At 36.3% G+C, this 15,689-nt stretch overlaps 1 protein-coding gene across 4 annotated transcripts; it reads left to right on the top strand.

Moving 5' to 3' along the window:
- Nucleotides 1-5,595: 5,595 nt before the first annotated feature.
- LOC113319340 lies at nt 5,596-12,488 on the top strand. 4 transcript variants are annotated; one of them, XR_003345383.1, is made up of 3 exons: nt 5,596-6,081; nt 10,249-11,563; nt 11,757-12,488. XR_003345383.1 is itself a non-coding variant. In XM_026567604.1 (3 exons), exons 1-3 carry the CDS (start codon nt 5,783-5,785, stop codon nt 7,819-7,821), a joined length of 360 nt encoding a protein of 119 aa, XP_026423389.1. In that variant the 5' UTR covers nt 5,596-5,782; the 3' UTR covers nt 7,822-8,966. The 4 variants fall into 4 exon arrangements, 1 of the variants encoding a protein (XP_026423389.1); XM_026567604.1 differs by lacking the exons at nt 10,249-11,563; nt 11,757-12,488 and adding an exon at nt 7,622-8,966 and having other exon boundaries at nt 5,596-5,855; nt 5,995-6,081; XR_003345384.1 differs by lacking the exon at nt 10,249-11,563.
- The last annotated feature ends 3,201 nt before the right edge of the window (nt 12,489-15,689 follow it).

The raw sequence follows: 15,689 nt of genomic DNA, 5'->3' as shown, positions 1-15,689 counted from the left end.
GCCGGAAAATGGAGCCGGCATTGTGTCATCTATAACATCAATGCCGGTACATGGTTTATTATACACAGAAACCATATAATTTTTGACACTATATACCGGCATGTAATAAATATATAAGATCTACGTCGGGACATGATACCGGCATGGAATTATGTAAACATAGTATGCCGGAAATTTAATTTATTTCAAATGCAATCCTTGTCGACGGAACAACGAATGCACTTAGCACGTGCATCAATCCTTTAAACCCCTAGGCGACCCTAGTGGACGAGTTATAGTCTCGTGAGGGTTTACATAGAGATCTACCCACAAAACCTTACGAAATACCTAACCAAATGCCCTAAAAACCTAAGCAAACACCACTAAACTATCAATCTTCTTAAGAAGAATCCATCTCCGATTCACCCAGATGGTGGTACTCTGTGACTTTGGTTATAATATGGTTGAGATTGGCTTCAAACATGAATGCTTCCCCCTTTTCTTGTAAGTAACGCATTTTCACGGCTTCATGCTACAAAAACAACACACAAACTTTGTTTGTTACATAAAATTTGCAAACGAGTAGATTATGTCGAATTAATCATAAAGATACTTACGAGTTGTTGAGGAACCGACATGGTTTTATAAATTTTTAATCTTCTAGTTCCGGTATGGTTTTATAAAACATTTCATTGCCGGTACGAGGAACCGGCAATGAACTGCAATTTTCGTGCATGCCGGAACGAGTACCGGCGTTGTTTAACCAAAGCTTTTCCATGCCGGCAGCAGTCGTAAATAAATCTTGCAAAAATAACATTTTACTAGAAATCTAAACATGTTCAACATAAAGAAATCACTAGAAATCTAAACATGTTCAACATAAACCAAACAATTGGATTCTGCTTAAATGTTCTTAATCCAGGTAACATAAACTAAAAGCAAGCCAAACAACTAACGAGTTAACCATGAGGTACAAACGAAAACAAGTTCGTAATTGTTCAAGACGTAACAACCACCATCCAGAAAAAGAAACACAACTAAATAGTTAATCACTTGGTCTTTTGCTTCTTTTGTGTCGGTTTCTTCTTAATTTCCCCGAACAAATCTCTTGCACTAGGGTCGGTTTCTTCAATTTTATCAAGCTTCTCCACGACTTCCTTCACTTATTCATTGGATAGCCCCTCTCCTTCATCGTACTTGCAACATAACTGCTTTCTCAACTTGCCAAGCCGATGCCGCTAGTTTCATACATACAACACGTAATTAGTATATATATGCTAATATAAGATTATGTGTACATTAAATGACTAAGTAATTAATAATACTTACTAGCAATCCAACGGTCTTATTAAGTTGGGCGATCGTAGGTGGTGCCTGTGCGGGAGTTGGAACAGGAGGGTGTTTCCTGGGTGGAACTTGGAAGTCATCTGGGCGGACGACAAAAGGATGTGACCATTGCAGGTAATCTTCCATGTAGTCGCATCAACCTCATCACCGTTCCGCAAGCTCCCACTTATCCCATTGACTAATATCTACCAAACGATGTGGTTCCCTATCCCTCCAATCTGTTGGATCCGGTTTTGGATTATACTCTACATGCAACCGATTAGGAGTTGAAAAGCACCGAGAAAGGTCAAGAACAAAACATTGAAAAGAGTCCGTCTTGATATGTGATAATTGTTTATATCCAAGTTGGCGCATCACACGTGTAGGATTGGCCATAACGTATCCTTTTGGGTGGAACAACGACCCATGGTAGAATGCAACGTTACCAAACCTCAAAACTTGGTGGTTTCTTCTAACCTCCTTATAAAGGTCGAACACAACATCTTTGGTACTCATCGCGTCCAAAGCCAATCTCATATCGATCAGTAGACCCATGTTACTGGGCTTTGGAGTATTGTTGAACTCGTATCTCTTAGCTATAGGCGTATCGGGTTCGGGAAGGTCTTTGATCTTCAAGGAGGTCCAGTCCTTGAACAAGGTTGGGAAGTGTTCATAAGCCCACACCTATTCCAAGGTGAAGCAATAAGTTTTGTTTCTAAGTTCACGATAAGGGTACATGTGAACAATATACATAATAACATAATTTTAAAAACAAAATTACCTGCAGTAGAGTGAAATTCCCGACAAATTGGTTGGTTTTAGCCTTAGAGGCCCTTCTCATCTCCGTCATCAAATGTGCCATTACCGTGGTGCCCCAAGAATACCCATAGACATCTTCCTACGGATCCAAGTACTGAAGGTAGTTCGCATTAAACATGTTGCCATTAGTGTCAGGGAATATACTAGTGCCCAATATGTATAACAGGTATGCAGCGGCATTATAATGAATTTTTTTAGGGTCCCATCCATCCTCCAAACTTCTTTGCTTTGTGCTTTCAAACTTCTTCTTAAGCAACGTCAACTTGATTGTCTTTGTCTTACCAGACGTGGATTCATAAAAGATCTCCACAGAAGTTTTGTAGTCCCAACCAAAAAGCTTGTTAGTCAGAGCGTGCAACTTAGACCATTCTAGGTCCAGAGACTCAACTCCTTCTGCAATTGATTTTCCGATAACACTCAAGCCTAGAATGTTCTTAGCATCTTCAGGGATGAAGGTCATCTCCCCAAAAGGGAAGTGCATTGTATCGGTTTCACCATGATACCTTTCGACGAAGCAATTGACAATCACGGAATCAGGCTTCACATAATTTTCAACCAAAGCATATAGACCAGAATCCATTACTATTTGTTGGACCTCTTCACATTCCTCGGACAATTTCCAACAATCCGCGGCTTGGTTTTAGCAAACACGCACAGCCTTCTTATGATCCTACACTTAGGAGACAATACAATGAAGATATTTTACATAAATACACAACAATACATATGCACAAGATAAAAAACGCTTACATAGGTTTGATAGATAGTACGAGCCCACGAGTGCTTTTATCCAAATAGTGTTTTCGGTTCCGGAGCTTCACGCCAAATTCTACCACGTTCAAGGTCAGGTATCATGTCATTAATATGAGGAAGGTGGGAACCTTTAACTTTCACTTTGCCTTTGCCCTTCTTGCCATTGCCTTGTGTTGGTTGTTGACTTGGCCCACCAACTTCTCTTTGGGTTGATAATTGACTTGGAGGAACCACATTATCTCCATCCTCACTTTTCTCTTCATCTTGCTCATCTTGATCAGCGTGCTCATGGATTACAACTCGACTACGGTCACCACCACTCTCCCAAATTATCCCTCTTGTCTCAGCCCCCAAACGCTTTTTGCGACCTTCATCTTTCCCTCGAGGAGGGAGAGATTGAGGAGTATCAAGACCGTCCTTCCTTCTTCTCTTACTGACCGTATCTTTAGTTTTTCTTTTGCTAGCTTCCTTGGCTTTTGACCTATATCATAAGCACATGAAATGAATGTGAGACAACTCACTTTCAGTTTTTGTGCCGGCATTGACTTACTTAAACTAACCACGCCGGTTAAATGTTCCGGCAGTGAACATTGACTATCGAGAATGCCGGTAGTCATATGTAATTCTCCTGTATATCAAAAGACTACTGCCGACACTCTCGAAATAAATCAATTCCATGCCGTAACTTTGTACCGGCAAACAAATCAACCTAAAATCGGTGTCGGTATAGGTGACAAATTCTTAAGTTTTCATGTATGTTTTAAGTCCACTACCGGCATGCTCGAATTATTACAAAAGAATGCCGGTACCCAAAACCGGCATATAATGCAACCTAAAATTTATGCCGGTACTGGTGACAAATTCATAAACTCTCATGTATGTTTTAAGTCCACTACCGGCATACACGAATTATTATTAAAGACTGCCAGTACTAAAAACCGGCATAGACTTCGACCCAAATTCTATGCCGGTAGGAAAAATTCAGTTTCAGGTGAATGTGGGGTTGGAAACGGCATTGCATTCATCCAAGATTAAATGCCGGAACACAAAATCGGCACTGTATTCATACATATTTCAGTGTCGGTACTCACTGAAACTCCACTATTTCAGTTAGGGTTCGCGATTCTAACCTAAACCCATTGCTATAAATCGATTTAAACACTCATAAAGTAGTTTAAAATCACTTACCTTCTCACAGAATCCATGGTCGCGAGAGGTTGAAACTCCGAATCTTCTTCTTCTTGCTCTTGAGCAATCTTAGCAATTCTTTGTTCCTGTTTTTGTTGAGCAATCGATTTTGAGTTCGATTGGGCATTTGTTTTCTTTCGTAGAGGCATTTTTTATGATTTGGGTAGGTTAATCGACGAAGAAATTTTTGAATCGACGAAGAATCAATGAAGAACGATGAAAAAATAATAATTCAAAACCTAAACCTAAGAGTGTCGGTAGTGAATTGAGAGAATGGGGGATATGTTTTGGTTATTTGATTTTTTTATGTTTTAGGAGAAAGGGTATAATGGTCTTTTCATAATATTTGTTAATTAATCAAAGGGTATTTTAGTATTTTCATACCCAAAAATCACCCCTTAGCCCACACGATGGGTTGGGGGAAGTAATCAATATCCCCCAATTATTTTTTTTATCCCCCAATTTCGCATTCTTTAAAAAGAAACATGTTCAGGCATTTGATGTTTTATAAATTCCCTAGCTCGATTATGTCATGCGATATCATTGGTATTTTGTCAAGGTTAAATGAATATCAGGCAGTTGTGTTCTTCAGTAATTTAATGACTTTTTTTTTGTTTTCTTTTTGCTTCTATAATAACTTAAAAATACTTTCACATAGATATTATCAAGTCCAAAAAAAATAATAAAATAAAATATTATACAGAAAATAAATGGTCCGCGAGGTATAACCCCCAAGGTGTCACTATCCATCCACAAAAAACCCGCCAAAACAAAAGTAACACAAAAACCCCAAAAAACAAAATTTTAATGAAACCTCATAAAATTTGACGAAACCAATTTTTGGTTTCATCATAAAATTTGATGAAACCAATTTTGAAATTTGGGGTTTTTGTATCAAGTTTTTAAAATTTTGGATTTTTGTATCAATTTAGTTTAAGATGGAGTTTTAATGAATCCCGACATTTGAGTGTGGTTTTTGTACCACAAGTTTGGTCACCTTGGGTTTTTATAACTAATTTTGGAAAATAAACTTAAATACAAAATAGGAAGAAATTATTGAGATGATTATGTGAAATTAGTGCATTGAAATATCATCTAGTTCAGTCAAATAAAATTTATGCAACGAAATATATACGAAAACTATAAGATGTACCCATGAAATTATATATACATTGAGTCACTCTATATGTCCCCGTAATTTATAGATAAACTTGTATATTAATTGTAGATTGTAGATTCCTTGTTTGTATGTGATTTCTCCGTATATTGTATGTATTTTAAACACTTCAATTCCTATAAATTAGAATACCCTGTGTATTTGAATGCTTTAAATTCTTGCAAATATATTGCGTGAACGTGAACTATTTAAATAATCATTCTATGCGCGTACGTACTCGTGAATTCAATATACTGGAGCGTGTTTCATCTTGTTGCAACAAATACTTCATATTATGTGAGTATATAAATTAATTAAGTAATAAGTGTATATACGAATGCATGTCCACCTAGGAACTATGGATTGAACTCCCAAATAATAGGTTGAATCCAGCGAAACACAAATGTGCTGGCGGAATGCAAGTGCTCTAAATTATAAGACACATGAATTATATGCAGATTTAGCGAGTGAATTGTAAGGTGTATCAGGGAACTATATGTAAAATATTCCAATAGGTATTGTAGTCAAAACTAAACACATTTATTTGCAAAATCTGGATCAATGTCACAGTACTGGTATACCGGAAGAGATAAGGGAAGCGAGATTGTCGCATTAGATCTATCCCATCTGCGAGGTGAGCTAGCAGTATTTGATTCGTGGTTAAACCCATATATCTCTATATTTCCGTAATGGGTAAGGATTAGAGAATACTATTTAAAGAGGGGAGTCCCTCTTCTCATCATAACTTGCTTATTGCATCCCGTATACGGCAGAAGTTGAAAGAGAGGAGAAGACTCCATTCTCAGACGCGATTGTTGGTTCTTATACTTCTGCTAATACTCATCAAGCTCTCTGGTCAAGTAAGCTTCTCACCTATACGTTTTGTTTAAATCATGATCTTAATGTTTGGAAAAATCCTTATTATATATGGTTGGTCTAAAGTGATGTGTATAGATTTTCCTACACTGGTATCAGGAGCTAGGTTGTGCCCTATATTAAGAATCTGATTTATGTCTTGTGTGTTAAGATTTTCATAAAACTGAATCAAAGAATTATTTATAGGTGTTCTATTGAAACTGGATGCGTACGAGTTGTTTGATAAAATACCTGATTGAATAAACTCTAACTGGTTGCATGTCATGTCCTGATGATACGCTTGTTATATGCATGAAACCTGATTGACAATATGTATTGGATGATTTTGTTTTTGAGCATGATGATTTTAATCAAATTTTAATGATCATAAAATGGGTTTCAAATTGATTTATGATGCTGGGCTTACCGATTTATATATATATATATATATATAACTAAGAAATAGGGGTTTGGTTTTATATTACATATAATTCATCTCTATTCGTGTGTATTCCTGTTGTTGTTGTCGGTGATACTAGGTTTCTGTTTGGAAATACTAAAAACAACTGGGTTAAATTCTTTAAAGTTATAATTTTCGGTGTTGAAAGGAACTTGTATATAACTGAATATAAGAATGATGGTAATATAGTGATTACTTGTGCACTTGGATTAGCCATTTAAAGTTTTAACTTGAATCCACCAGCAAAACATGTTAACAGAAAATATAGTTAAGTTTCGAGATGCGAATTTATGGCTAATAAGGTCTTGAGTATAACTTGTACTTGTTAAACTTGTTAACAGTTGATTCTAATGAAATACACAAATAGTTATTGTATGTATTGTATGATACTGTGAATTGTGTATATTAACTTGTATGCTCAGTAGTTCTTATGATGAATTAAATCATATTTCAAAAGGTAACGGTAAGGAAAGGTCTATCCTATATAGGGTAATGGATGACCAGTAAAGTGATCATTCAAGAGTGCATAGTTTTTACAAGTTCAGTCTTGCCCAAAGGTGTCTGACTTGGATAAGATTGTCTTTTCTTGAATTTTGGTTGTAACCATTAAGATCACAAGTTGTACCTATGATCAATGAAACTACTAGTACTGCCCAAAGGTGTGTAGTGGTTTTATGTGTGAACTAGGTAGAATAGAATGACTTATAGGTCTTGATTAGAAATAAATAACCCTTACCTAAAGGAAATGAAGTGTTTGTATCGACGCAAATCCTGATAAGTTAGTTCTATGGGCGATATTTATCGCATATGGGGAGGTAAACAGTTGTCGTTTTGTACTGCCCAAAGGTGTACGTATGTCGATAGTGTTTCTTGTCCCGTGGAGTGGAAATCTTGCAACTTTTGTTGGTTTTTCTTAAATACACTCTTAAGTACTTTAGTCACACCCTAAGACTGATTTACAAGTTCTGTTATTCAATGGAATTGTATTTGTCGTTACATATAGGTTTTGTTGTATACAATGAACATTGTATTTTGTTAATGAATAAAATTTTTAATCCATTGCAATAATGGTGAACTGTTAACAGTTATGGAAGAAACTATTGTTGAACGACATTTGACTGGAATTGAACCACTAAGTGGTTCTAATTTCAAAAAATGGAAGTCACAGCTTGAGATTGTTTTGGGATGTATGGAGTGTATGACATCGCCCTCACCGAGGAAATGCCTACGATTCCTGAACCAAACGCAACTAAATCTGCCAAGACAGAGTATCTCAAATGGGTGAAAGCTAATAAGATGGAAATGATGATCATTAAGTCCTCAATAGGAGATATATTCAAGGCGGAATTCCAACAAAGGATACTGCAAAGGAGCTACTGAAAGACATAGAGGATCAGTTTACAGGGTCCAAGAAGGCACTTCAATTTACCTACTTAACCCAACTCATTTCACTCAAATATGATGGACATGGAAATGTCCGTGAGAACATCCTTAAAGCTTATCATTTCTCTTAAGGAGTTAGAAATTGATTTAGGTACTGATTTTCTTGTTCATTTAGCTGTTGCGTCTCTTCCTCCTTCCTTAGAAACTTTCAAGGTGAACTATAATGCCCAGGAAAAGAAATGGACTGTGAATGAGTTGATAGCTTATTATGTGATGGAAGAAGAACGCCAAAAACAAGGAAAAGCTGAATCTGCTAACTTAGCTTACCATGGAGCAAACAAGAAAAATTTCAAAAGGAATGGCATGAAGAGAAATTTCAACAAGAATAATGGAGCAAATCAAGTGACTACTGGTAAGAAGAACGGAACTGATCAAGCTTCCATGTCTACATCAGAGCGTAAGGAAGATAACCCCAAAACACTAGAGGAGATCGAGTGTTATTTCTGTCATAAAACGGACATCTTAAGAAAAATTGCTTTAAGTACAAAAAATGGTTGAAAAAGAAGGAAGGTGTAGACACGCAAGAGGGGACCCAGAACCAGACATAATTGTTGCATATTCTCGGCGAGTTAGGGTTGAAAAAATTTGAATGTTTCGGCTGATTAGATGAAGTTGTTTTTAATTTTTTTTAGGTTTCTCTTCTTAGTATTAGGTCTTACCAAGTGTCTGCTTTTGGTGATTATGCATTTAGTTATGCTTTAAGTCTTGATATTGCTGGCAGTCTTAAACTCTTCCTTAGATTGATATGCAGAACGTTTATTTTGATGTTAAATGATGCCTTATAAAGTCATTATAAGATTGTGTGTGAGCAGTTTGTTTTTACTTCATCTTTAAGTGTTGAAGATCCATGTTTACCTTCCTTTCCCCTTACACTTCACTGTTATAGGTCAATTTTTGCTTGACAAATAGTGACGCGCTTTTAGCTTATTGGCTTAGTTGAAGATAGTTTAACTAGTGAGATCCTTGTTTAATTAAGTTAGTGTTGCAATTTCAGTTTCAAAGTGGCTAGTTCAGTAAAGCTAGAGCCTAAATTTTTGCAAGAGCTGATAAAGTGAGCTAGAGCCTAAAACTAAACTATTGGTTTCATAAGATTATAGATAACAGTCTAGTACAATACTCATATTTCGATGGTGGAGACTGGGTATCACCAACTGAAGTTTTTTATTTATGACAAGAGTATATTAATCAAAGGAACTTGGTGAAGCGTTGTTACTGGTTTTGAGATTTTGAGATACAGTTCAGGTTTTCGGCGAAGATTAGTTACTCCTGAAATGACACGTCATTTTATTAGCGCCTGTGGAACTTTGGTTACCTCAAGCATATTATTAACCAATTAACCAAGTTGGTTTTTGTTGGACTAGATTGTTGCTGATTTTGGAGTCGTGAGTCTGGTTCATATTTTTTATTTTATTTTGCTCTAAGCAAATTTCAGCTGATATGTTAAAGAGAACTGTGTCCGATGACCATGTACATGAATCTGACTTATAGAAATTATAGAAAGCTTGTTTTTTCTTGTTAAGGATTTGAAGTTTTCAGTCGTTGGACTCTCTCCCATTTGTTTTATCTATTGAACTACCTTGATTTCTAATTGTTATGTTAAGGTGTTGTACTTATAGATTATATAGCTGTATACTATTCATCTATTACTAATCATCATTGTGGAAAACTAATGTTCTAGATGTTCTAGATTTTAATGGACTTTTAATGGACTGACAGTCCTGTACAGCCTGCGTTCATGTGTTTGATCAAATCTGTATGGTTTGTATAGTTTGATAGTTGTGCTTCAACTAATTTTGATGATCAAAGGATCAAGTGAATCTAATTATACATGTACATCATGTCATTTTTCTTGTGTTTTGGACATGGGATGTCTAGTATGTTATAATGCACTTTTTCAGTGGGAGTTTTTCTCACAATTCCTTCCTTAGAACGGAGCATTTAGGTCATAAGAATTCAAGAATGATTTGATTGTTGTTTTCTAGTGGGAGATAATACTTCATTCTTTTCTTTTTAAATAGGAAATTAACAAACTGGTTTTGTTTGGTTCGACAAGGTTTGAATGAGTTTTTATTAAGTTGCAGTCAAGTATTACAGTTTTGTTGCATAAAGTCTAGTTAAGTAACCCCTGTTTAATTAAGTTACTTTTCAATGCATCATATATGTCATGAACATGAACATACAGTAGCCTAAAAAGCTTTAAGCTATAAAGTTTGCTTGAGCCTAACATGGGTGGGCACCATGTTTTATGAGCTTTCATCCTGGATGTTAGGTAATTGGTTATTACACGCGGAAGCAGTCAAATATCAGGATTGCATACATCGTTGTATGAAGCATGGACACTATGGATAACATATTTAAGGGTGCAATAAAAATTGTGTTATACTTCTACACCACTCTAATAGCCGCCATAAAGTATAAAGACGACCTAAAGATTCTAAGTAATGCTGAAGTTGAGATAATGCACTGACCCTGCATCATATTGAATGTTTGTATCTTCATTGTCCAATTTAGTGGTGCTAAATTCTTTAGCTAAAGGTTAAAGAACTATATCTCTCTTAAAATACCAATGTGACTGTTTTCTTTCAAATGAAAGGGTGGCCACCTGGTTTTCTAAAAGTTTGATCCAGTACTAAATTTTTATAAAAACAGAAATTGTGGTGTTTAGAATTGACCAAGTGGGAGAATGTAAGATATTCCAATAGGTATTGTGGTCAAAACTAAACACATCTATTTGCAAAACCTGGATCAATGTCACAGTACTGGTATACCGGAAGTGATAAGGGAAGCGAGATTGTCGCATTAGATCTATCCCAATCTGCGAGGTGAGCTAGCAGTATTTGATTCGTGGTTAAACCCCTATATCTCTATATTTCCGTAATGGGTAAGGATTAGAGAAAACTATTTAAAGAGGGGAGTCCCTCTTCTCATCATAACTTGCTTATTGTATCACATATACGGCATAAGTTGAAAGAGAGTAGAAGACTCCATTCTCAGACGCGATTGTTGGTTCTTATACTTCTGCTAATACTCATCAAGCTCTCTGGTCAAATAAGCTTCTAACTTATACGTTTCTTATACTTCTACAGTTTGGTGTAGAAGAACATGTACGAACACCATAGTATAGATATACACTCCCACCAATTCTTCATCACAATCGAAGCCAAATCAACCTGCAGCTTAAGCTAAAAGCCACTACACAAAGTCAAGCCCCTGGTTTACACAAATACTTAACAAAATCCATGTCTTCATTAGATCAATTTCCTTTCTGTTTCTGCGCCAAAGCTCCTCTGTATGGAGTTGTGTCGAGCAGATGGTGTGCAATTAAGAACTTCCTTTTGTGTATGATTATCTCCTTTTATAGATCAATTTCTTCAGCAGAATTACCTGTAAATCCGAATCAAACTCTGACCCATCAATCGTTGTCTAACACGAACTCTAAAAAACCACTTAATCTCATCCATTCATCACTCCAAATACCCATGGCAGCATCACTATCTTAACTGGTTTCTCGGCAGAAACTTGATTCAAATCCCTCACAAACTCGACAAGTTTGCTGCCGAATTCCAAAACCGACTAAATCAAAGGTAGCGGTACCATGTCACTGTTGAATAAGGTTTAACTCGGTTTCCATCTTTTTCAATTGCATATCTTTAATTTTGTACTTTATTTATTAGGGTTTTTAAATTAACAAACCACCTCAATTTACAAACCCCAAAATTTTCCAACGATTTAGAAATCATGAATACAAAATTGACAAGAATTAATCACTTGATTTAGGAGAAGAACTTGAGAAGAAAGATGTTCGGTGGTGATGACGCACGAGATGAATAACCAACTGTAGATTTGCTGATTTGATCGAAGAAGAAGAGTATAGGAAGAACGGTGTAGCTCTTCTTGTTTGTTTATTATCGATTCAATTGGAATAGAAAAGAGATGATAAACGATTAGAGATTATGAGGACAAATAAGTAATTGCCGCATCAAAAGTTGACCAAGTCAATCATGAATGACTAGTAACGTGGGCCTTGACGGAATTAGTAACGTGAGTGGTATTCTATATATATCGAAAAACATTGTGGCACTTTCTTGAACGGGAAAATCAAAGTGTGACACTTTATTAAAGTTCCCAATATTATATGGAATTTGGAAGCAAAGTTCATACCAACCAATTCTAGCTTTGTACATACTTCGGAGACATACAGACATGAAGCACACTGTAACTGCAACTGCGCCCGACAAATGAAATTTGGGTGATTAGCCACTCTCTGTTCTGATTTTTGCTAAAGTATAACTAGCATCTCTGTATAAGTTACTGGACAATCATTTGATTCAATGAGTGTCCAGTACTAATGTTGCTGAGGTGAAGTAAGTTGTAGCATGTATTGCACTAAGTTGGTTTCCTTCAGATTTATTTAATAAATTACTTTACTCTTACGGAGAACCGTCCTGTCACGCAAGGTGAGGTCATTATGAAAATGACGCCCAAGTATGAATGCATTGAGAAAGTAATCATAGTTCCTACTGCACCCCTCGATATTGCAGCAGAAAATTTAGTGTCATGATGGGCAAGGACATCATAGAGATATGCGGGGTAACTGATGCAAAACTTCCGTTGCTTATTGCAAGATTTTGGGGCGAATGCGATGACAAAAATTAGTCTCACACACAAAAAAAAAAAGAAAAAAAAACCAGTAAAATGATACCAAAAAATAAAGAACGAATAATTCTGAACAAACCGCTGAAGAAACACCCCTAAAACCATTTTATTCCGAAAAAACCCGATGGGAAATGGTTACCGTTTCGGAGAGATGTGGGTTGCAAACTAAATGCATGGGACCCATTACAGAAGTTACATGTCAGAGGGAAGTTTTTAAGTAGTTTTATCAGAAGGTTCGTTAGGAATTTTTGTAAAAAAACAAAACGCGAGAAAAATCTTCAATTGAACGAGGGTCCCAAATGAAGGCTTTATCCCAGCTCCATATGATTGAACGAGGGTCCCAAATGAAGGCTGTATCAAAGCTCCATGAAGGATGATTCTACTATGAAGGATTTTTTCATGTAGTGGGCCGGTGGCTTCTACTAGGTGCTTGCTTTGTGAACGTGAGAATGAAGAATATGGCCACCTTATGATTAGGTGCAAGTTCTTAAATAATTTCTTCTCCAATTTATTAAATTAAATTTTGATCATCAACTCATTTATAGATTTTACTCGCGAAGTCCCTTACAAGACATCATTCAAACTTGAGTGATAAAAATCCAACCGTCTCTATTTGGTTTATCCAATAAATAATTGACCATACTCATGAATAATTTATCCAACAGAATCAAGTTTAATTATTATAGAGTCATTTGACGTATATACCAATCAAAAGAAAAAAAGAAGGTCATTTAACGTATATGTTATTCTTAGATCGATTGGAGGCGTTGCTAGGTCATGCATCCTGTGATTGTAGTTGAATACATTGTTTGAAAAAATCAGATACAGTCTGCCAATTTTTTTAAAAAATTACACAATCTAATCAAAACTCAGTTCACTTACCTCTCCTCCAGACTTGCTGATACTGTTGCCCACAATTTTCGCACTGTCGACTCCTTGAGATAACAAGTTATCTGTTAATCTCTGATTCGTATTTTTAGTAGACTCCAATTCTTTCTCCTTAGCTTTCAGCTTTTCACGCAGTTCATCATTCTCTTTCGAGTGTCTTGGTTTTCTTCCATTTGGAAAGTAAAGGGTTGTCGTCACTCCAAAGCCAGCCCCCTTGACACGTCCACCCTTATCCGGGCCGATCGTAACTGTTAGGGCATCCTCGTTATGACCAACCGTTAGAGTTCCCTCTCGAATCATCTTCCGCTTCTCTTCCTGTTTAAATAATGTGTTAAATTCTGATTTAAACCTTGTGCACTTACTTTGCACTTACTTTGCACTTACTTTGGTTAAAAACATGAGGACTGGGAAGTTTCTGTTTTCTCACAACTTCAGATGTCTTCTCCCTGACAAATTCGTCTGGAACAATTCCATCTTTGTTTTCGCGTGCTCTTGATGGGTGTCGTAGGCTCAACAAATTAATAATCTTATTTCCACACAATTAACTGGTAATATAATGGAAGCAAGGATCGTTCCCACGAAGAGCGGGGAGTTTAGTTGTCAAAAATGTCACAAATGAGGGTTTTTGTTTTAGATTCAAAAGCTAAATAAATAATAAAGCAATGAGAAGTAATTAAGATTGCAAGCAAAATGGAGTGAGATGATCGAGGAATCCTTCTTCGTAACTAAATATTCATCAAAGTAGTATATTCATCCATTCATCATTAATCATAGATTATTACTAACCGTAAGATAACAAATACGCTTAGCTATCTCCAAAATCCCTTAAGCCACTAGACAACAGGTACGCTTAGTCGCCAGAGTCTATCCGTCTGAATCACCTTGAGGTATGCTTACAAGATGTAATTCAGTCGAATGCTTTATGGTCTGTGAATTTAGATTTAATCCTAATAGTTAGACTAAGTACGCTCGGTCTACTTTCTAGTGTTGTGTTTACACGCGATTGCTTTACGGAATCCCTCCGCAAGGTCTCACGTTCTCTATTTGTAAGAAATTATTCAACAATTACGGATATCCTAACCCTTATTAGCATTATATTGAGTTAAAAAATATATTCAGTTGGCCACCTAAACAATCTATCAATCAATCATATTCATTTTTAATAATAAACACAAACAATAATCATATGAAGAAATCAGAACAGATTCATATACTAAATCAAATCATATATAGTACTTAGAATTCATCCTCAATCAAATAAGTAAATTAGCTAGACATAATGGAGTTTATAGAAAGCAAACTGTAGTTGTAGAAGAACTCTAGCTACTGCTGCTTCTGTTGCAGGAGATCAGCCACTGTCGCCTTGTTGCAAGAAAACTTTAGCTACTACTGCTTATGTTGCATCAGATCAGCCATTGTCGCCTTGTTGCAAGAAAACTTTAGCTACTACTGCATATATGAACTTTTAATGCTTCTGTTCTCTCTTTGGGTACTTCTGTCGAACAATTTCTGGACGTGAAAGTGAGGGTGAGGAGATATCTTTTGGTTGCAATTTGGACATATATTTATAGCAATCGAACCCTGAAAATTCGAATCTGATAACCACACAACAATTCTAAACCGCCACGAACAATCAAACGCGCTTTAATCTTCATCATTCATCTTGAAATTTAACGGTAAAAGCATCACTCGGTGGCTGTTTTGTAGCTGCAGTATCAATCCAAAACCATTCTCTGACTGAATTGACGCTCAAGTCTTGACTTCCAAAGATTATCCAACCTCCACAAACGCGTATCGATGATTCCTTGTTTATCTTGGACGCGGAAATATCCTACAGAGTCCACAATAATCACGGCAGCAGCATCAGTTCCATCCTGTATTCTTGATCGAATATCTTGCTAACAGCATATCAAACTCCTCAGGTCCGTGTTTATCTGTTCCTTGTCCAGCTAGAGCTCTCCTATTGATCTATTTCTTCTCTGTTATAACAACAACATACATTTTACTCGAACTGCACCTTGAATAGCAGCATCCATTATCACCATGTCCGACCAACAACCACCACCACTGCGTCATCACTATCACAGATCCAATCACGTCCCTGACCTTGTTTTATCATCACCGTTATCAGCTGCATATCAAGTTCTTCTCACGCTTCATCATCAA

Source organism: Papaver somniferum, chromosome 10, assembly GCF_003573695.1.
Source record: "Papaver somniferum cultivar HN1 chromosome 10, ASM357369v1, whole genome shotgun sequence".
NCBI classification, from domain to species: domain Eukaryota; kingdom Viridiplantae; phylum Streptophyta; class Magnoliopsida; order Ranunculales; family Papaveraceae; genus Papaver; species Papaver somniferum.
The sequence above is the reverse complement of the archived record's forward strand: the minus strand, read 5'-3'. Positions and strand labels throughout refer to the sequence as shown.

Bases quoted from the DNA above. Each gene is read 5' to 3' on its own strand.
- LOC113319340 (XM_026567604.1), top strand. From the start codon at position 5,783: ATGTCACAGTACTGGTATACCGGAAGAGATAAGGGAAGCGAGATTGTC. The intron at 5,856-5,994 runs GTGAGCTAGCAG...CGTATACGGCAG, and splicing joins AGATCTATCCCATCTGCGAG to AAGTTGAAAGAGAGGAGAAG. The intron at 6,082-7,621 runs GTAAGCTTCTCA...AACTGTTAACAG, and splicing joins TCATCAAGCTCTCTGGTCAA to TTATGGAAGAAACTATTGTT.